Genomic DNA, 23,316 nt, shown 5'->3' on the forward strand with positions numbered 1-23,316 from the left:
ACCTGCAGAAAAGTCTAGTTTCCAATAATACTTGCTTTTTATCTTGAGAGGAAAGAAAAATTGAACCAACACTCAAAACCCCACTGATTTTAAAAACACATAACTTTGCCTTTATTACTAGAATAATTCATCTCAATACTTGATAAAGGAATAATGTTTAAGTTATAATATATCTTTATAGTAAATTATCCAATATAAGATAAATATATAATTATATTAAAAATATTAAAGTAGAAAAATGTAATAGAGGAAAATAATCACATTTACTTAAATAAGGGAAGCTACCACAATTAGAGAGTTCACATTGTTTTTCCTGAGAGCCCAAGAAAATATCATGATTTATACAACCTATGAAAAGTAAGTATACCATTTCATAAATGGAGGTAAATTAACCATATGCAAACTAATTTAACTTATACCATTTAGAACTTTGTTTCATTAAAGTTTGGACATTTTAATAATCTTTGATATGTAAATAAAAGAGTCCACTTACTTTTGGACAAATAAATTATTATGCTAATAAAGACCTATTATTGGATTGATAAGGTCATCTATGTTTGTAAAATCAGGTTTTTTCCTTACCTATCATAATATTCTAAGAACTGTATCTTGGATGCACTATAGATGGTGACCCTAAGTCAGAAAACCAACCTAGACTTTCTGGAGATGTTTGAAAATCAGTGGATCTATGAATAAATATTATAATGTACTGATTGTTCATTCAGTGAGGAACCATAAATAATAGTTGAAAACATCTAAAATTGGAGAGAAGGCAGCAAGCTACATCTTTAAGAAGTTCACTGTGGTGGCAAAGTCCTGGTGGATCCCAGCTCCTTGGATAGAGGCCACTGAGTGGGGCACAATGTCACATGCCTGTAATCCCAGTAGCTCAGGAGGGTTTGACAGGAGGATCATGAGTTCCAAGTCAGCCTCAGCAAAGGCAAGGCAACTCAGTGAGACTCTGTTTCTAAATAACATACAAAATAGGGCTGGGAATGTGGCTCAGTGTTTGAGTGCTTCCAAGTTCAATCCCCAGTATCCTCCCCCCAACGCCACACCCACACCCACCAAAAAAAATAAAGGCTAGCCTGGGAAACTTAGAAAGATTCTGTTTCAAAAAGAAAGAAAGAAAGAGAGAGAGAGAGGGAGGGAGGGAAGGAAGGAAGGAAGGAGAAAATAAAAATGATGAAGGTGTGGCTCAATGATAAGAGTATCCCTGGGGGTTCAACCCCCATTACTCTGCAAAAGAAAGAAAGAAAAGACAATATAAATACATATTTTTGTATTTTCAATCACAGAAAATAAAGTATACCACTCAAACAACAGGTGGGGAAGGTTAACCTAAGAAAGTAATTCTTTCTACTTCTAGTTTGGACATTGCTCACTGTGTCATGGATTTCTCAGTTGGAGGAAAAGTATGTTTTCTATTAAATATTTGAGAACACTGAAGGCCATTATTAGATATTATTTATACAAATACAGAAAATATGATGAAATAAAACACCTACATAGAGATGTTGGATTGAAGAGATTATAAAAAAATAACATATGGACCCTCAAGGCAGATTGTGTTTGGATTCCCTGATCTATTCCTTAATTACTGTATTATTAAGCAACTCACTAAGAAAGTAAAAAATAAAAAAGGAGGGAGTATTCATCTAACTTTTGACACTGGACTGCAATCATAAATCACACAGCACAAATCCCAATGCTATAAAAGATTCTCTCTAGTACCCTCTTATTGAGATAATTTCCCTCACTGTAATGAGTAATAACCCAGCTCAGTCAACTACAGGTGTGTCCTTTAAGATTGTTGGATGAAGGGTGTTGATAACACTTAACCTTTTTGTACTTGTTTCCTCATGTGTAAAAGAGATATTAAATGCACATATCTCATGAGTTTGTTGTGAACATTTATTCAGATGAAATATGTAAAGCATGTAGAATAATGCCTGGCCTAGTGAATGTTCCAAGATAAAAAGGTGAGAGAGTTGGCTTAGAAATTAAGGCAGCATGTTTCACAAGAAAGTATCAATTTTTCAAAATGAATGTCAACAAACAAGTCCTGAACTCACATTGAGGTTACAAAAAAAGGCGAGAATGGAGGTTCTTAGAGAATTTGTAAAGAGGACTTCTCTAAAGAATTCTGCTCTAAGTTTTACATCTATCTCTAAAGGGGGTACAAAGAAAAATATCTCTTAATCCCCTCAACTGAAGAAGACCTTTAAGGACACCATACAGAGAGCTTTATATACATTACGAAGCAGAAGAATTTTGCAGATAAAATTAAGGAAACCAACCAACTGACCTTAGAATAAGGAGATATCCAGGTGGGTCCAAATCTAAACACATGAGTTCTTTAAAAAGCAAAGGCTTTTCTTTAACAGAGAGAGAAAAGTAGGAAAATTTTAAAATGCAAGAAAAATTCAGTAGAGGCAAGTCTTTATTGCTGAGACTGAGAGGATGATATGGGTGAGGCATCCTATAGTGGTAGAAAATGACCATGAGCTGACAACCAGCAAGAAAAGAGAGACCTCGGATCTATAGCTGCTAAGGAGCTAAATTTTTTGAAATTTTTATGAGCTTGTAAGTGGACTATTCTTCAGAGACTCTGTGTTAGAGTTTTATCTGACTAACAATTTTTATTTCATTTAAGTGAAACCAGAGAATAGAAATGAGTCAAGCTGTCCAGACATCTGATCTTCAAAACTGTGATAGTAAATGAGTGTTGTTTTAAGCTGATAAATTTATGGTGATTTGTTATTCAGCAAGAGAAAACTAATACAAGCATGCTGCAAGCCTATCAACCTTAAATCAAGTTTATATACTTACATCTTATCAGGCTAGATTTATTAAAATCTTAATTAAGAATATTTTGCAACTAAAAATGGCTTACAGGATATTTTATAACTTAAAAGTGATCATGAAATCATTACACTGAAATTTCAAAGGACAAGGAAAGAACATCTATAACAACAAAAACCAAAGAAAAAGACACAATAAATCCTTTGTGAATTCTTTCTTTAAATTTTACTTGTTCAGTAAATGAGTTATTGGATATCCAGCAATATTGTCTGTCACATAAAACAAAAACCCCAGAGAGATGTTAATTTTAAATTTTTCTATACTAGTAAACAAATTATATTTAAACTTTAAGTATGTAAAAAATTTGTGATATTATTTTTATCAATAACAAATAAACCCACTGACAACTAGATATTATTGTGGGATGTAGCATGATAATGCAATTATAGAACATTTGAGTCACTGTACATAAAATTCATCAGAGATTACATTTCATAGTAGAACCATAATTTCTTTTACTTTCTTTTCTTTTCTTTTGGCAGTAATGGGATTGAAACCAAGCGAGCTCTGCCATTGAGCTACATCACCAGCCATTTTTAATTTTGGGACAGGGTCTCACTAAGTTGCACAGGCTGGCCTTGAACTTGAGATCTTCCTGCCTCACTCTCCCAAGTAGTTGGGTAGAACAAGTATATTCAATTGTAGTATAGGTTTAACACCAGCACATAGGAAAGTGGAAACACATTATTTGATATCTTATTGTTGCTTGTCTTATAAGAGCTAATATCAACTCTGTCATTTAAAAAAAAATCCTAAAATTAACTCAGTCATCCCAAACTCTACAAATTGAAATGGTTTAATATTTTTGTTTGGGAAACTACTCATTTAAAAGACAAATTTAAGTGTATGTGTATAGATAGATGGATACACATGATATAACATATAACATATTAAGGTAAACATTATTTTCTGATTCATGTTGTCTTTAATTCCTTTTTTTTTTTTTTCTTGTGGTGCTGGAGATAGAACCCAGGGCCTTGTGCATGCAAGGCAAGCACTCTACCAACTGAGCTATATCCCCAGTTCATATGTACACATACTTATAAAAATTTATGATGTATAATAATTTATAAGATAAATTTAATTTTACCAACTAAGGATTACATTTAAATGTCAGTATGGTGTTCAAAATGATTAGCTGGTTTCCTTATTACATAAACAGTTCTTCAATATATTTACTTATAAAATACATACTGAGTAACACTTTTATGTTATGCATTTTTTTCATGTAGACAAAGCTTTTTGCTAAATAAAGTAAAAATTTTACTAAAATTTATTTGCATTTTCTCTTTCAACATGATTAACAATTAGTTTAAAAGAATCATCGGAGAACATCTTATTTTTATCCTGTTTTTTAAAAAGAGTGCTATGTTTTATTTTTAACTTGAATGCATTTTTACATCAAAATTTCTATTACAAAGCAGAAACAAAGAACAAAAGGGAAACATATTTCTTGGGACAACTGTTCAAGAGTTAAAACTGTTTTGATTAGCATTGTTAATAAGGAGAAACTTGCTTATAACTTGTCTCAGCATTCAGGAAAAATATTGATGTATTTTTAGAAAGAATATATTCAGTGCCCCTAAAGAGACTATCAGGCCTATTTATAGGGGGTAAAAAAATCTCATATCTTATGCTATTGATCAAGTGAATCATTATGAGAAATAAATGTGTTTGGAAATTCTTCCTGTTGAAAAACAAACAAAAACACTTTCAGGTAGTTTGTACCAAAGTCAGCTTGGAATTGAATTTTCCTTGGAGAAAGATAAGCTAAATCTATTAGCTATCCCTTACTTTTAAATCATACATGGTTGAATGAGATATAATAAATAATAGTGGTAAATTCATTTTTATATACAAAGTAATTCTTTTTCATTACAAAAGTTATATGCTTGTTTTAAAGTAGAAAGAGAATTAAAGAAATCAGTAAAATTAAAATAGTTATGTTTGCATTACCTTTAAATTACTTAAGGTATAAATTCATCTGGACAAAAATATATTATCTTCATTAAAAATCACAATCAGATAAACTGTTCTCTTTCCTCACATCAATGTAGTGTAATAGCTAATAATAACCCTTGATAGCAAGATGACAGGTTTGTATCATTTTCATTTATCTACAACCTGATATTTTTAAGGCTCATTTCACATTTTGGGGGTCCTATCCCATGTCACTTTGTAGAGATATGCCCATATTTTAGATGATAAAAAGAACAATGTAAAAGGAGATAGAATAAATAAATGTGAAAACACAAACTAAAGATTGTTTTTATTTTTAAATTTCTTTTTAGTTATAGATGAACACTAGATCTTATTTTACTTGTCTATTTTTATGTGGTGCCAGGGATTGAACCCAGTGCCTCGTGCATGCTAGGCAAGTGCTTTACCACTGAACCACAACCCCAACCCTAAAGATCATCTTTCTTTTTGAAAAATTAACCACCATTTTATTAGAATCATTTCTCTTTTAAAATTTAACTCCCTTTGAAAAGATACAAAATACTTAGAATGAAGAAAAAAAATATGTTTTGTAATATACCCAGTGTGTTATTTCCTTGTAAGCTGTGGCAAAGTAAAGAAAAGCCCTCAAGCTCAGTTCTCTTTAGGGAAGTTAATTAGGCCCACATGACCATGTCAGTATCTTTTATAACATCATTCTCAAATGAATAGTTTATCAAATAATATTTAAAGTATGAATAGCACACATACAACACAGTTAAATTTAAGCTTATGCCATCTATTTGAATTTTAGGCTGTCATATGACAAAACAGATTCTAATATTTGCTTGAAAGAAACACTTTCATGTATTTGATTATTATTTTGATGTATCATTTTGGATTAAGGAATGCTCATATGAATTATAAAAGTCTATTTCCAGGTATATCTGTAAGGATATTTCTAAGAAAGATTAAGATTTGAATTAGTAGAGTGTGTACGGAAAATCCATTGTCACCACTGTGAGCAAGCAACATCCAATACATTGAGGGCATCAATCAAACAAAAAGGCAGAGGGAGGATCAATTATCTCTCATCTTCAGCTGGCACAGACAGTTTCTTCTTCTCTTGGATGTATTGGTTCAAAGGCCTTCAGATTCCAGGATTTACACAAGCTTCCTCCACCCCACACATACACAAGTGTTAGAAATTGTGGCTTCAGACTGGGAGTTACACCATCAGCTCCCTCAGTTCTCAGGTTTTCAAACTTGCCCCAAATTACAACACTGGATTTGTAAGTCTCCAGCATACAAACAGCATATCTGACATCATGACATGACATCTGACATCATGATCTCACATTATCACATGAGCCAATTCCCACAATAAATCTCCTCTTATATATTTATACATAGCAAATTGGTTCTGTTTCTCTGGGGAATCCTAAAGAATACAATGTGTGATATATTGATTTACATAAAAGTGTCCACAGTGTATTTGCTTTGGACCAGTTAACCAATTAGCATAGGAAAAGAAAAACATGGCCTATATCAAGTGAGAATATTATAATTTTAGTCTGTGGTTAGTAATTATTTTTAAGTGATATTTACCTTGGGAGAGGTTGTATTTGAATATCACAGAGGAAAAAAAAATTAACAAATGTCATTCCAAATTTATGACATTTTACAACTTTTAAAAGTGGATACATGAATTTGAATTATTCTTTTCATTGCAAATCATAGTTAACAAGTGTGGGTTGTACATTCTCTAGGAGACAGAAAAATACTTGAAATTCAGGATAAGAGGATTCTGTCAAATTACACATGAATAACATGAAAATCTTTCAAATTTATATAAGCAAACTTCTCACCCATGTTAATTTCTACAAATTTCTCTTATTCTTTATCCAATGTTTGACATTCTTTAGCTTTATTGTATAAAAAGCTACACTTTAATATTCCATCGTGTTGTCACTTAATTATTATTCAATTCTCCTCATTCACAATTGCATAGCTTGTTTTAGTACTTATAATATTTGAGGACCAAATACCAGCAGAAACATGATTATACTTTTCTTATTCCTAGAGCTCTAAATTTTCAGAAAAAGGCTTAACTTCTGTAAGAGATAGCTTTTTATATATTCTTGATCTAGATGGAACAGTAAGAATATTACATACTTGATCTAAACAAAAACATAAAAGCAATGACCTTAGATGTGAAAGCTAAAAGATGTTCAAAAAAAGGAGGAAATATTGGTTTTTTGGGTAACTGGAAATTAGCAGAGATTTTTATTAATTTCAAATCAAAGTCTTTTAAAGTATTACTAATATATCTTAAAGTAGCATAATTGAATCCCAATATGATATCAAAGGGGCTCTCTATCAATATAAATGTTGTCTCTTTAATAAACATATATACACACGCTTGAGTGTCCTAAGTTGTCTATAAAATACAAAATTTCAGCCAATAAAATGGCATAACATTAAAAGACATTTATGTGTTACCCAATATGTCTTTATCCTCAATGATTGCCACCTCGACCTCTGTTCCAGCAATGACTGTGCAAGGGAACGGAACTTGAAGAAGAACACTGATCTCACCAAATGACTCATTTTTCTTAAGTGTACCCATATAAACAAGTTTTCGAATTTTTTTCTGTAAAAGATAATTGATATCTATTGAAACTATTTGCATACAATGAATAACTATTATAATTATCAGAAACTCACTTATTCGTAAATAATTTTACTATGTAAGTATATTAGCAATTTCATAAAATCAGAGGATATATTAATTCCTACATGTGTTTATGTTAGAGCAACAGTAAATTCATAGACAACTTCAGTATATCTAAGAAACTGACAGCAGTGTTATTTAATGATCTGCCAATTAAAACTTTTAACCCATGAAGTTGTCTAGGAAATATTGAACTAATTCAATCTTTCAAGCTCCTAGGATACCATTTTAAAATCAGAGCTTGCTTAGGATGTTTTCTGAATTATAATTGTTACCTCAGCCCCGAATGTAAAGAACAGCTAGCTACCAGACTAACACGGTAATAACAAAATAAGTGGAAAGTATCACAGGCAGAACTGATGATGTAAAATGCTTCTCCCCTGCCTTCCTTGTTTAAATTTGAAAAAATAAAAATATATAAATCAATAAAGTAAGCAGCAATTTATGTTCCAATTAGAAACTTTGGGGAGAAAGACTTACCACAATTTCAGTATAGATGGTTCTGGAGAAAAAATGGAGAATTTAAATTATCTTTTCTCAGAGATCTACTCAGTATTGAAACAAGGATGATTTGGTGAGCAGTAAGATATATAAAAACAGAATGCAGCCTTCAGGGTAGGAAGGTGATAGGAACTTGGAAAAAGTAGAAGTCTTTACCAAATATCCTGGAGTCAGAGCCAACATAGCTGGAATCTCTGCCATATCTATAAATGGCAGATCTTTACACTGCATCTGACTGGTACAGTAGATTTCAAGTCAGTTTCATTATTTAAATGAATTCTATTGAAGATCATCTGACCAATAGAGTTTAGTTCTTTTTTATCACTGTCTATTAGTTGTTTGCCTGACTCATAAGAATAGAATCTTTATAATGTACTCTTTGGGGTCTGACATTTTTTACCTAGCCTAATAAGTTTGAAATTCCTGCATATTCTTTTTGTCTCATGTGTTCCTTTGATTACTGTGTGGCATTCTATTACATAAATATACCACAATAATTTAATCCATTCAACTGCCACTGGACACTTGGATTACTTCCTGCTTTTGGCTTATGAGAACTGATGCAAGTCTTTATGTTGATACATATTTTTATTTCTGGAATTGCTGGATCATATGACAAAGCATATTATAGCCAATTTGATATGTTTATAGTAGTACCTTGATATGATTTGAAATAGTATTTATCTGATAAAGAGGTCAACCATCTTGTAATGTATTTATTGATTAGTCTTATAACTCAATAAGTATTGTCTTACACCTTATTTATCCTTACATCTTACAAATTCAATATAAAAAGACACACAAAAAAGGTCAAAAAATTAAACTGATATTTCACAAAGAATACAAACTAATGCTCAATAAGTATGAAAAAATATATTAGAAACACTTCACTCATTTAAGTAGATTAATTATCAAAGAAAATCCACATGCTTAAAACTTACCACTTTCTTTGTTTGTAGTTTCATAAGTCCTATCATACTTCTATAAATGTTACAATATCCAGAATGAATATAAGCCACAAAAGAAATGATATTTCCACTTTTTACAATCACTAAAAACAAAAGACATAGATTATTTCACACTTTGTTCTCTATTATAAATTATTTTAAATAGTATGACAATAAATGTTAGCATACATTAAAAACTATTCATATTAAATTTTTTAGAGGATGCTAGTTTGTAGGCAACATTACTTGGTATAAAATTTTGAAAATTGTGGCTGGTATTTATATGTATAACATAATATAGAATAAAAATGGACAATACTTGGCAAAGGCAGTAGGGTGCTAGTAACTACCTATAGGGAAAAAGAAAAGGGATCATAAGAGAAATTCCAAGCACTTGCTAATTGTTTTGGTGCAAATGTTTATACCATGGCTGGTTTTAAACTGCTAGTGATTTAACAACTGACTCCCAGAATATTTACCAATTATCTATCCAGATCCTGTACCTTGAACTCAAGTCTTTAAAAATCATTGTTAAGCCAGGCACAGTGATACAAGCCTGTAATTGCAGCAACTCGGGAAGCAGACTGCAATTTCCAGGCCAGCCTCAAAAACTTAGTGAGACCATGTCTCAAAATTTAAAAATCACAAGTGCTAGGGTTTTAATCCCCAGTAATAAGCAAAATATAATAATTAAAAAGAACATGATAATAATTGGTAAATATCATTTATTACCAGCAAAAATAAACACCAACACACAACAGAAAAACACTTAAAGATAAATGAAAAGACATTTCAGTGATTTGGCTGACATGATTTTAAGAACATGTTATCCCCTTTTGTCATATAATTTTCAAAGCTGAAAGATCATAATAGAAAAATTACAAGGCTATTCTCGTTTTCTCAACCATATATTTTGTTTAAACAAAAATTTATGATGATGCTTTTATTGTTTAATCATGCTGGGTACAGGTAATGATATAAAATTATCTTAAGAAATCAAAGTGTAACATGTGCAATATGTAGATTGCAAAGTCAAGAGGAAATGTTCTTAAAGTTCTTTCTCTTAAAAGTAAAACTCCTGTACCAAATTATCATATTGCAAACAGTTACCATTTCACTTCTTTAAGCTAATCAGTGAGAATATAAAGGAAAGTATAGAATCCAACAGTTGTTATAGTTAAAACAAAGATGCACTATAACAAATAGTAAATAAACTCATAATTCTTAACATCTATACCTCCACAACTGTAAATCTTTTCTTAGAAGTCACACCAAACACAGATCATAGAGAAGTATCTATAACACCAAAGAAGATAGAGGGCGTAGAAATTTTTCCCATAGAAATCAGGCTAACAATGGAAAAACCAAATCATTCCACAGAGGGGCATTAGCTACATGAACAGTTGTTTATATTTTTATGATAATCATTATGAATGTTCATCTCAAAAAGATAATACAGAAAACCACTTATTATCTAGGTAAACAACCTGAGTTTAATAAGGCATCATAAAAATGCATATCTTCATACTTATAAAAGGAAGAAAATAAAAATAATATTACTTTCTTGATTGAAAAAAAAAACCTATTATATGCTAAGAAGGTACTTTTATGAGCAATCTTCTATGCCTATGGAGGAGAAAAACTGCTGCTTCTAAATAAATGCTAATGGTCTCTTAAATGTTTTTGTTATTTCAGATAAGGTCCGTTAGAGAAACTTCCAAAAAAAAAAAAAAAAAAAACACTCTGTGTCATTCTTTTTAGGTATCCTAATATTTTAGTATCTTTCTGATGCTATGAGAAAATACCTGAGAAAATCAACTTAAAAAAGGGTAGATTTATTTTAGCTTATGGTTTCAGTCTATTTAGCTATTTCCATTGCTTTAGGCCTATGGTCAGGTTGAATATCATGGCAAGTAACATGGTAGATACAGCTGCTTATCTCATGGTAGCTGGCAAGCCAAAGAAACCACTTTTTTATCAAAGGCCCTTCCCCACAAACCCACTAAGTGATAAAACCATAAATGGACTAATACATAATTGAGGCCAGAGTCTTCATAATTCAGTCACCTTCTGAAGGCCTCACCTCTGAAAACTGCTGCCCTGGGGCCCATGCCTTCACATGAGCCTTCGGGGGACACATAAGGTCAAAACCATAACAGAGTAAACTCTGCTCATTATAATACTAATTTCTTTACCCAGAAAGCATTTCTATCCATCATTTTTAATGTGTTAAGTATGACCTTGAACTGAAATGCTCAAGAATATGCCCACCTCTATATGTGATGGCAAGTATTTCCTACATTAATATGCATGAATCGTCCAATAAAATCCCATTGTTTGTTTTGTCCAACAAGACACTGCTTTGAAATTACCTTCAGTGTACTTCTTGCAACAAATAATTAGCCTTTTTTCACTCTTTTATCTCCTGGTTGAGCTTATCAACTTTGCACTCAACAAGGGACAAACACATTACATTTGGTTGCAAAAATCATACCATTGTCTATAAACCACCTGCTCCCTCATTGTGATTCTGCATTTTACTCATTCAGCTTTTGATCATGGTTCCCATTCCTTATAAATATACCAGTGATGTCAAGTTAATGGCACCTGCTTACCTTCCTCCTGGGTTATGTAGAAATGACAACACAAAAAGATCTACAAGTTTACACAACAATTTTAAATGAAAAGATTTAATCATGTAGTCTTAAAGATGAAATTATATTAACTATTATTTCAAGGTCATGTTCACTTATGTTCATAAAATACATTTAATTTTTTCCACAGACTTAAAGATCCTCATTAAAACTCAGACTCGTACACTAAAATTTGAAAATATTAGACCATTATGAAGAGAACAAATGAAAAGGAGAGGAAAGCTGATGGAAGGTGAACATGGGTCATTGTTCTTCTTCTTTTGGTTGTTTATCATGTACCAGGAAACACAAGTCTTAATAAAACTTTTCTATTCCAATTTTCGAGTCAGGTAAAAGCAGTCATGATAAGAAGGATAATTCCCTTCTGGCTATTAGCATCAGCATTGGGACAGTTAAGGTCTCAGTTTAAATGAAACAAAGTGATTAGAAAGATTGTTAAAGAACATCCTCTTAATGAAGATGAACTCCAACCCATTAGCCTAACATAACAAACATAGTTTTGGAACAGAAGTATATCTGAGGATCAAAAATTTCAGCTTCTAGCAAGATGGCCATTAGCTGAATGAATACCAATTCTCATAACTCTGGACTATTAGAGAAAGAGTAGTGTAGAAGAACTGTACCATTAATGATATTTTTTAAACTGTATTTTTCCCTTTGTGGATATTTTTCTGAAAATATTTTCCTCATAAATCTATTTAGTTTGCATTTAAACTATTATTAAGACAGTTTGGTGAGAAAGGACATTATTATTATTATTATTATTATTATTATTATTATTATTATTATTATTATTATTTTAGTTGTAGATGAACACAATAACTTTATTTTATTTGTTTTTATTTTTATGTGGTGCCAGGAATCGAACCCAGTGCCTCACACATGCTCTTAAGCCACAATGAGCCATAACCGTGGTCCCAAGGGCTTTTTAAAAATCTTTATAAAAGCTGTCTATACCATTATCAATACTAAATAAATACTAACAAACATTATGTGCTACTTCTTCATTATTAAAAATGTTTATGTATACACAGATAAATATATGTGTGTGTGTATATATATATATATCACTTATAGCTAAGAAGAGAAAAATTCTGAAATAGAAATGCATATGAAAAGAATCAAACATTGATTATATAATTTTGAATTATACAATGTCATCTGAATCTTATTAAAATAGGTTGTTCTTGTAAAGAATGCACAGTGTAAGTAAAATATCCTCAAGTATGTTAATTGCTTATCACTTTGCATAAAATATAAAAAATAAATGTTTTTACCTCACAAATCTGTGATTTATAAAACAGGTATATTTAAATCTAATAATTATCGATTGAGGAAATCTGGAGTAGTATAAATGAATGAAATTAAAAGTTTGAATATGCCTGTGATAGTATTCCAATTAAAGAATCTGCTAAAACAACACATTTATAGGACTATTTTATAGAAATTATCAAAATATTTATAGTATGCAGACAGACCTAAGTAATGGGAACATGAGGTTAAGAGAATGACTCTATAAAATGAACCTATTGTTCTGACCCACATGCTTTCTTTTCTAAAAAACAAGTTACCTGTAGCCATACCTGGCTTAAATTGATAGGATATGTTATATTCCTCAGCAAACTACCTGTAATAGGCAGAAGAAATTCAGGTCCCAAAGACCAATAATAACATAACATAAGTTGCACTGATGAGGGGATGGGGCTGTGACCCTTACGAGAACAGATCCCAGAACTCAGGGATATAAAAATAATTTCCCATAACCATAAAGCCTCTAAGAACAGGTTCCAATTAGAACCAGTCAGCATGGGCCAAAGTGACCTAGAGTTGTCATGGCAGAGAGGACTTAAAAGTCTGATGTCATTCTGTTGTAAGTCAAAATTCAAGAGATGGATCTGGGCAGGGCTCTCTGAAAACTTCCCTGGGACCTTCAATAAAACTGGAGGGCAGGAAAGTCATGCTGTTCCTTCCTCTCTGAGAGGACCCCCTTCTCCCTTAAACTGACCACTTTTCCTTTCTCCTATCTCTTCTAATAAACATATCTGTTACTCTGAGAAAATATCTGAAATCTTTCTAGCCTGATCACAAGAATCAGGATGAAAGGGAACTTCATGCTCTCTCAGTTTTACTGAGTCCCCAGCTCTGGAACAATATGACTACTCATTGCAAAACAGAGGAGATAAAGAAGGGTTAGATTTGATTCTAGGCTCCCATGTTATTAATTGTTGCTCCTACATATTCTCTAACCTTACTTTCTTAGTATCCAAAATAGGACAAATGCTGAGGCTATGAAGCCATTCACAGGTCAAGGCAATAGAAATTATACAGATTCAATGTCCAGCCTAACAACCAACAATCATAGACTTACTCATTCTCAACTCTTTGCTCAAATCTCATCTCCTCAGTTAGATCTATAATGAGAAGTCCACTGTATGCTATAGTTCAACTCCCTTCTCCCAACTCCTTTACCCGATTTTGCTCTGTGTATGTGTGGGGGGGGCAGGGTTTCTTTGTAACTATTTAACTACTTTCTAATTCATTGATTGTGCTTATTGTATACTTCATCCTATCACCATTAGAATTCAAGCTCCACCAAGACAAGACAAGGATCTTTCCTTTTATCTAGTCTTCACTTGTGGCTCTACATATAGTCACCCAACAAATATTTGTTGAATGGATGTAAGATCTCACTGTAGAGGTTATCTACACATAAGAGAAAGCTCAAAATATGGTGGCTTATACTTTTCTGAAACCCCTTCCCCAAGCAGTCCAACTAAACATTCCACATAAAAATTTTAAGCTATAGAAGATGGTAGAAAATTTTAAGCTATAAAAGATGGTAGAAAAGCAACAAAATTTCTCCAATAACAGGAATAAAAAGTAAATGTACAGTCACTAAGGTAAGACAGTATGTGTGAATGGTCAGATGCAGAAATCTTCCTATGCAACCCGCAAAGGGCAATACTTTCAATGGGAATTGAGAAAAGATCACCTCACAAGAAGAGTCTCTGTAGACATTTTCCTTTCCTAGCCCTTGTACTGAACAGAATGGAGAAATAGAAAGGAAAAAATCTTTTTGAAAATTCCTAACCATAAACTCATAGTATTGGGGCTAAAATCCACACCACGTGTGCAGCAATAAATTCCTTTAATTAAACATTTATTTTCAGACTATGCTGGGTTTTAGTTACTCTAAATGCCTTGGAAAAGAAAAACATTCTTTTTGAATGAACTAACCTAACCTACATACCAAGGTCCAAAGAATTCCAACAGATTGTTAGAGAATATGATTTCTCAATAAAATATATATTAGCAAATATAGAAGTAAACCAGTAACATTATTGTCACCTCACTATTATATGTATATAAATGTAGACACACTATAATGTTTATCTGTGTATGTGTGATGTGATGTATGTGTGTGTCTGTGTGTGTGGATGTGCGTGCACGCGCGTGTGGATGCTTTGTCTGACATTAAAATTAGAGGATAGGAAATAAAATTGTATTCATGAAAGAGACCCAAAAATAGTCAGTTGAATTATGAAAAAATAACCAGAAATATTTCAAAGAGTGCAATCAATCTCAAAAAAAGATCACCTGAATTAAATATGAAACTGAAAACTAATGCTAGATACCGACTTATTAACAAAAATAACTTAAAGATTAGTATTTTTAAATATCATAGCCAGGGTCACACTCTGTAAACAGACCAATAAATTCCAATTCCAAAAGAGTATATATTTCAATATTACTTTATTTGAAGCCAAATTTAAAAAATGAACAGTCACCTCTTGACGCTATGTACCAGCATAAAGTACTTTGAATCAAAGTCCAAAAGTCTTAACCAAGTTCTTTATCCTTGGTAGTCAACCAATTTAACATTTGTGCCTGTACTCCACACACCCCTACCCCTTCCCCTTCTAGCAGAAATCTCCTTTTCTTACAGTTGAGGTCATGCTCAGACTATATTCTGTTCTATCCTAAAAAAGTCAACTTCTTCCCGCCCCCAAAAAATCTCTTCCATATTCCAAAAAGATACAAACTAATATTGTTCCAGTATTGATCATAATCTCCTCTCCCTAAAACGTTGTATTAAACTTTAGACATACATGATTAAGTTCATATTAGTCTCCAGCTATGAATTTTCTATTCTTTGCCTATAGAGGTAAAAGAGATCAACCAAGACAGAGACAGTGGACAGGTATTCAAAACCAGAGGTTCCTATGTTCCCTTTTCACATATTGCCCTATCTTTTTATCTTACAAATTTATGATACTTTTAGAGGACTGGTGTTCAAAGATCTGTTATATTGTTTTCTGGCTAATATTGTAGTTCTTGTTACTTTGGCTTTTGAGAGTCTACTCTTTTTTTAGAATTATATATTTGATTTTCTCTTTTTCATTTCAACTTTGAACATTGCTTTGTAATCTGGATTTAATTTCCCCTGTGCTTGATGACTGCTTTAGTAAATATATGAAATGCATGTAGCCATGTCTGCCACAAAGTAAATGCTGCCTATGAAATTGCTGTTACTAACTCCAAATTTTGATCCTCAGGCTTTCTCAACTGTAACTGGGATCTTAGAGGGAAAAAAAAAATCACTGAAGGAAAGAAAGCACCATAAGCAAGACTAAGTATAAACTCCAAATATCACAAACACTACAATTGACAGATACGGAATGTATAAGGCTTGATATGAAAAAATGAATGATGCAAAGGTGCTTTCTGGAATAATTTGTGTAAGATGCTAACTTTCTTATAAGTTTGGGAGTATCCATTAATTGGATCAGATGATCCCATTGTTTTATTTCTTTTTAAAATGATCTTAGGTCTTTTCAACCTTTGTAAATCATCTTCCTTTTAATATCTTATATTTTCTAAAACATATACTTTCCATGTAGTTTTTCAATTCATTAGAATAGTCTAGTTTATAAAACTTTATTCTTAAATCTTAATTGTGTCTTTATTGTGTTTCATTTGCTTACAATAGCTTTTACTCCAAATAAAATGCTTTTATAAAACTGCATTTTATTTCACAAATAACTGTTTTTTCTGTGTGGCTTGTATATGATTGTTTCCTGATTCATTCATCACTTGCCCTTTTTATTTTATTTTTGAAGTCTTAAATGCATTTTATCCCTATTATAGATTGGAATGGCTCTTAACAAATTGTAGCCTGGTTCCCTTCTACCCAACTACAACTGGTTATTCATTATAGTTACATCAAATTGTCACTGTTACTCTAGCTGCATGCTTTTTTTCCTCCTTAAACTTTAGCATATATTATTGTCTTGACCCTGAGTACTTTTTCTACTCACTATTGTATCTGATAAAACACTCATTTTTCCTTCCAAATTCAGTTTAAATATTAACTTTTCAAACACTTTCTGAATTTTCCCAGGCTTACTTAATTTAATCTTGGTCTTTCCTTTGATTCTTTTCTGGATACATTTATAACGAAAAGTATTACATTTGTTCAATGTTCTGTCTCCTTCACAGTATTTTGAGTTCCTTAAAGACTGGAACCCATTGAATCTTGAAACACAAATGTTTACTTTACTATCTGGGACACTTTAGTAATGTCTTGTTGATTACTGAATAAATTAGTACATGAGTATGTTAAGTCTTAAGACATTTCCAGAACATTTTTTTTTTCAGTTGGCACTAGGTCTTTTTATTGGTTCCATAATTCTAAGAGGGAAAAGGAATACAGTTTGAGGTCAAAAATGGTTAGAACAGGAATCCAAGATACAGGGGATAGAAATTCATTAGATTAGGCAAAGAGGAATGAAGGAAAGGGAGGGGAAATGGAAATAGGAAAGACCTTAGAATGAATCAGATATACCCTTGCTATGTTCATGTGTGATTACATAACCAGTGAAACTCCACATCATATACAACCATAAATATGGGGTCCTATACTCCAGATGTTTATGTCAAAATACACTCTACTGTCATGTGTATCCGAAAAGAACAACAACAAAAAGTCTTTCCAGACTATTATATACAAATTATTCAATAAAGTAACACATTGAACCGTGTTGATCAATCTGCCTTTATTATTTTAAAGTTTTTATTTCTTTGGATTTGATTTTTATTTTTAAAAATTTCTATTTCAAATTACTAGCTCCTTCATTTTTCATCTTTATTTCTTTAAGATAAATGTCCTGTGTACCAATCTAGCCATATCCCATTATTCTGAAATCACACTTGATTTCTATCATACTTGTCTGGAAGTTTTTCTTATTTTTCCTTTTAATCAGGAGGGTATAAGAATAAATTATTTTGTTTTTAAATATTTTGGACTGTACCTTTGGCATCTTTCTAAAATAAAATTTAAGGGTTTTTTTTTTGTTTTGTTTGCATTTGATTTTACATGATCATTATATACAATATTTTTTGTAAATATTCCTTATGTAATATATGTTAAGAAAAAAATCTGTTGGATATTGAGATATCAATATTGAGATATCTGAATATATATCTAACATCTTGAATTTTTAAGTTTGTAAAGTTCAACTTCTAGTTGTATTTACTTTTTTGTTAAATCTATTTATCAGATTCTGGGAAAATTGTATATAAATATCAAACTATAATTATGATATTTATTTGTATTTATAAGCCTTTTACTTGTTTCCAGATATATTTTTAAGTGGTTCAGTGTATATGTTCCTTATGGTCACACTTATTCCCTCATACATTTGGCCAATTTTTAAGATTCCTCTTTGCTTATTACAAAGATACTTGTTTACTTTGGTTTTACATTGATTCTATTTTGCTCTATGTTTAAAATTGTCCCATTGGCTTAACAGGAGAATGTGAAATAAAGACATCATGTCGTTAATGTTCAGTGGTGTGATTTCCTTTTAAAAATTATTTATTTTTATACATTTGTCAGTATGTCCTAGTCGACTTTCTACTTTAGTATGTACAGATAAACATCACTATTTTAAAAAGATTTCTACAGTATAGAAGTACCTTAATTTAGAAGAATGCAACCATTTTTTCTCTACAGTTGCATCTTAAAATCTGACAAGAATTTGTATTTAAAATATACAACAATAAATTCCCTTCACAGATATCTGCAGAGGTGCCAAATTTTGTAAAAATTATGTTATTTATAACATGCTAATAATAAATTGTGATGGAATATAATTATTCATTTAATTGGCATGTTTCTTACTAACAGGTAAAATCATTTGCTTATATACTTGCCATTTTTATATCTTATGAATATTTTGTTTATATTAATTGTGCATTTGAATACTGGAGTCTTAGTCTTATTTATTTATAGTAACTTCATAGATTAAGGTTATTTATCCCTTGTCATTATATATGTTGAAAATATTTTCTTCCAATTTTTAGGAATGTTTTTACTCATTTATAATTTTCAACACATCATTTTTATCATTGTATGGTCGAAAAGGTTAAAACTCCTTTCATAAATTCATGTACAAGAAGTTCACACACTATTAAAATAAATATTTTATATTTTGTTTCAATGTATTTGTAGGGTTTCTTTAAACAGATAATATTTCTTAAAATTTATATTTTGAATAATGTATGAAGTAAGAATTTGTCTCAAATGTCAGAAACTCCCAAAATAATTGCTAAAATTTCCAGTGTGTTTCTATTGATTTAAAGTGTCCTTGTATCATGTATGAGTTGATAAAAAGTTATGACATGTTTTCAGGGCTTATTTTTCTGTGATTATGTGTTTCTATTCTCTTTTAACCATTTTATTATTAGGATATGTTTTGGTGATTGTGAGATAATTCCCACAGTGAAATCTTACCAGAATTTTCTTAGACCGCATTGTGTGTGCACTCTTCCAGATAAAATTATGATGGCAAACTTTTTTTTTTTTTTTTGTACCAGGGATTGAACGCAGGCCACTCGTCCACTGAGTCACATCCCCAGTCCTATTTGTACTTTACTTAGAGACAGGGTCTCACTGAGTTGCTTAGCACCTTGCTTTTGCTGAGGCTAACTTTGAAATCATAATTCCTCCTGCCTCGGCATCCCCAGCTGATAGGGTTACAGGCATGCACCACCATGGCTGGTGGTGGCAAACATTTTAAATCCATTCTAACTTCCTTTGCTCTTTTCTGTTTTCTGCCACATTATGCACATTTTCACACATTTCATTATCCAGTCTTCCCTACATTTTTATTTTTTCTTTTTTGGTCAAATTTGGTCAATGGAATAGAAAAGAAGAAGAATGTAGATGAGATGATTTGAGGTACTTATTCACCTATCTACCTCTGTGAATCAACCACCATGTGGCAGAGACTGGATCCCTGTGCCAAATACCCTCCATTCCTACAGGAACTAATCCTGCAGGTACAGGCAGATTCTAATAATTCTCTTCCGACTTCAGACCTAGACATGGTGGCATTTCAATTATTTTTTTCTTATACAAATTTGTTAATGGTCGGAAATGGAAACTAGTTCTTGGTATAATAAAAAGGAAAATTTTGAGGAAATAATTGGCATCAACCTAAAATCAATTATAGTTAGGATGCTACATCTGAACAAATCAAGTCTAATAATTTTTATATTCAACATAATTATTCTACAGAGAAAAAGAGTATTGTGCAAATTTGCTCAACTTCCTGATCCATGGAGGACTTCTTTCTTTGAAGGAGGATTAGGCTACCAGGGCAAAATTTAGGTGACATTGCCAAATAATTAAATTAATTAATAAACAAATACGATCATCTTTCAGAAAACACAGGAATTGTATGATTCCTATGTTACAAAAATATTTTTAACTCATTAATATTACTCTTTGTCTAGCATTATGCTGAATCTAAATATCAATAGAAGTAGATATGGAAGTTAAATATATTTTATATTTATGTTAAAGCTCAATACAATATTGCATGTTAGGGAAAGTGAGCATTTGTGTTCATCCTGAACACAAATTGATTCAGAGTCAAGAGGTTTTTCTTTACAGTTGAAATGGTAAAATGACCTGACTTTACAGGGTTCTAAAGCGAATCAAAGTAGATAATATTAGTTAGTCTACAAATAAGAATTCTTTATAGCTAGTACTAAATCAATAGAAGCAAATTATTTTTATATTTGTGTTAAAACAAAATTTCAAAGTTTTCAGTTCTGGCAGAACTTTGTTATAAATACTAGTTAATCATGATAATTGTCTATTTATTAATGATATGTTGATTAATTACTTCACCCAACACTGCTTAACCACCTACAGTGATTTCAGTTCACTTACTTCAGTAGCATTATTTCGGAGGTGGATAAATATATACTAAATGTATAGGCCCAAGGAAGTACATGGATGGTATGATGAATTCATTCATTTGTATCTACATTACAAGATGATTACATTTACCCATTTGTTGAGATAATGGGTTATCTAATTAACTTCACAACAATTAATTTAGACCCAAGAGTTATTCAACTTGGCATATATTAAAGAAATCTGAATATAGATAAATCATTTGAAGTAAATGGATTTGTTTTATTATACATGGTTATTTTTACTCAAATTAATTCAATCACTCTGGAAGACTTTTATACAAAATAACATTTCAGTAAATATACTGCTTATCTAATTTTGAGTTTTTGTGCACAATATTCTTCTGGCAAGGAAAAATATGATTTTTAAAATTTCTAACATTTTTCAAACAATGTTAAAATTATATGATAAATCATGTATTAGAATTCTTCAGAGACACAAAACCAATAAACAATAGATAATAGAGAGATGAAAGTATTTATTAGCTCACGATCTATTAGCTCTTAATAATTGCCTCACACAATTATGGAGGCTCATAGTCTCACAACAGGCCATTTGCAAGTTGGAGACTAATATGCTAGTAGTATATTTCAGTCCAAGTTGAAAGATTTCAAAGCCATGGAAGGCAATGGCATACCTCTAAGTACAAGGTCAAAATCCTAAAAACCCAGGGACCTGCTGGTGTGAGTGTTAGAGTCTAAAGATTGGGGAACTTGGGGTTCTGATTTTGAAAGACAGGAGAGGAAGAGTGTATTTCAACTCCAGAGAATAGAGGGACAGATCAGCTGTTACTATGTTTTTGTTTTGTTCTCATTAAGACCCTAGCTGGTTTAATAGTGCCTGCCCAGATATACCCCTAAAATCATACCTTGCCAGGTTTCTAGGTATTCCTTAATTCAGTCAAATTGGCATCTAAAATTAACCATCAAAATTCTACCACTTGTCAACTTAGCACCAGTATGAATCTCTATACACTGAACATAATCTCTGAGTACCAACAATCAGAAGATAACAGTTCCACCAAAGTCATGAAACTATCTTGCACACATCAAAAAATGCACTAACCCCTTCCCCAGAAAAAGAGGTAAATTCCCTGGATGACATTTACTCTTCTGTAATCTCATGACTTAAATATTATGATGCAAAATTAACAATACTTAAATACTGTCACAAAGTCAATAAGTCATGATAAAGGAGTAAGAAAGAAATGGAAACAAAAGTATTTACTTACAGTAGATGGGGTAGGGAGAGAAGATGGGAAGGGAGGAGATGGGAGGGGAGGGAAGGGGAAGGGAGGGGGGATAGTAGAGGTTAGGAAAGGCAGCAGAATACAACATACACTAGTATGGCAGTAGGTAAAAAAGTGGATGTGTAACCCATTTGAATCTGCATTATGTATATAGGATAAAAATGGGAGTTCATAATCCGCTTGAATCAAATGTATGAAATATGATATGTCAAGAACTTTGTAATGTTTTGAACAACTAATAAAAAATAAAAATAAAAAAATACACACAATATATTCTTAAGGAATTACTTATAAAAATTTAAATCCTCATTTATATAACTGGTCATAGCTGGTACTTATAACTATCCTTCTTCTACTATTCATTCTGTATTTCCTTTGCCTTCAACAAGCATCTCAGAAGTTTGAGGTTCTTTACCTACAGGGTGACTGAAACTTATAAATGAAATGTAGAGGTATTCCATGCTTATGACTAGAAAGCATAACAATCAATATCATTAACATGTTTGTTTTCTAAAAATGATCTATAGGTTCAAGGCAATCTCCATAAAAGTTTCAGCAAGTTACTTTTTGGATACTGACAAACTCATTAGACTTTTTTTTAATAGAAAAAAGCAAAGACCTAGAAGAGCCAACATAATATTGCAAGAGCCTCCAACTCTTCTAATCCCAAAGTTATAATGTTAATAAAGATACAAGGTTAATAAGTAAAAGTCAACCACTTTCCTTTAAGCCAGCCATAAACGAGAGGAATTTGAAATTAAAAACATAACACCATCTAAATTAGCATCCCACCAAAATTATAGAGTGATATTTCTGATTCCAAGACTTATTATAAAGTTATAGAATCAAAACTGTGTGTTATTAGCAAAAAAAAGAGACTAATCAATCAAGAAAATGGAAGAGAGAGCCCAGAAATAGCCCTGCATAAATACAGGCAACTGCACTTTGACAAAAAAGCAAAGGCAATACAATGGAAACCGATAGTCTTTTTCAATAAATTATGAGGAAACAGCACATCCACAGGCAAAAAAAGTGAATCAAGACACAGAATTTGCACCGTTTATAAAAATTAACACAAAATGTATTACATACGTAAATGCAAAATGAAAAAGCATAAAACTCATGGAAGGAGATAATTTGAAGAGAGAGAACTAGACAAT

The 23,316-nt window shown here is 31.6% G+C and overlaps 1 protein-coding gene across 1 annotated transcript in view; it reads right to left on the minus strand.

Moving 5' to 3' along the window:
- Positions 1–23,316, minus strand: part of Cnbd1 (cyclic nucleotide binding domain containing 1) — a 429,741-nt gene that overhangs the window by 78,771 nt on the left and 327,654 nt on the right. Inside the window, exons 9-10 of the mRNA XM_027946778.3 lie at positions 8,980–9,089; positions 7,306–7,456 (exon numbers count right to left, since the gene is read on the minus strand). Coding sequence (XP_027802579.3) covers positions 7,306–7,456; positions 8,980–9,089 — 261 coding nt within the window. The remainder of the gene's footprint in view (positions 1–7,305; positions 7,457–8,979; positions 9,090–23,316) is intronic.

This window comes from Marmota flaviventris, chromosome 15, assembly GCF_047511675.1.
Source record: "Marmota flaviventris isolate mMarFla1 chromosome 15, mMarFla1.hap1, whole genome shotgun sequence".
Lineage (NCBI taxonomy): Eukaryota > Metazoa > Chordata > Mammalia > Rodentia > Sciuridae > Marmota > Marmota flaviventris.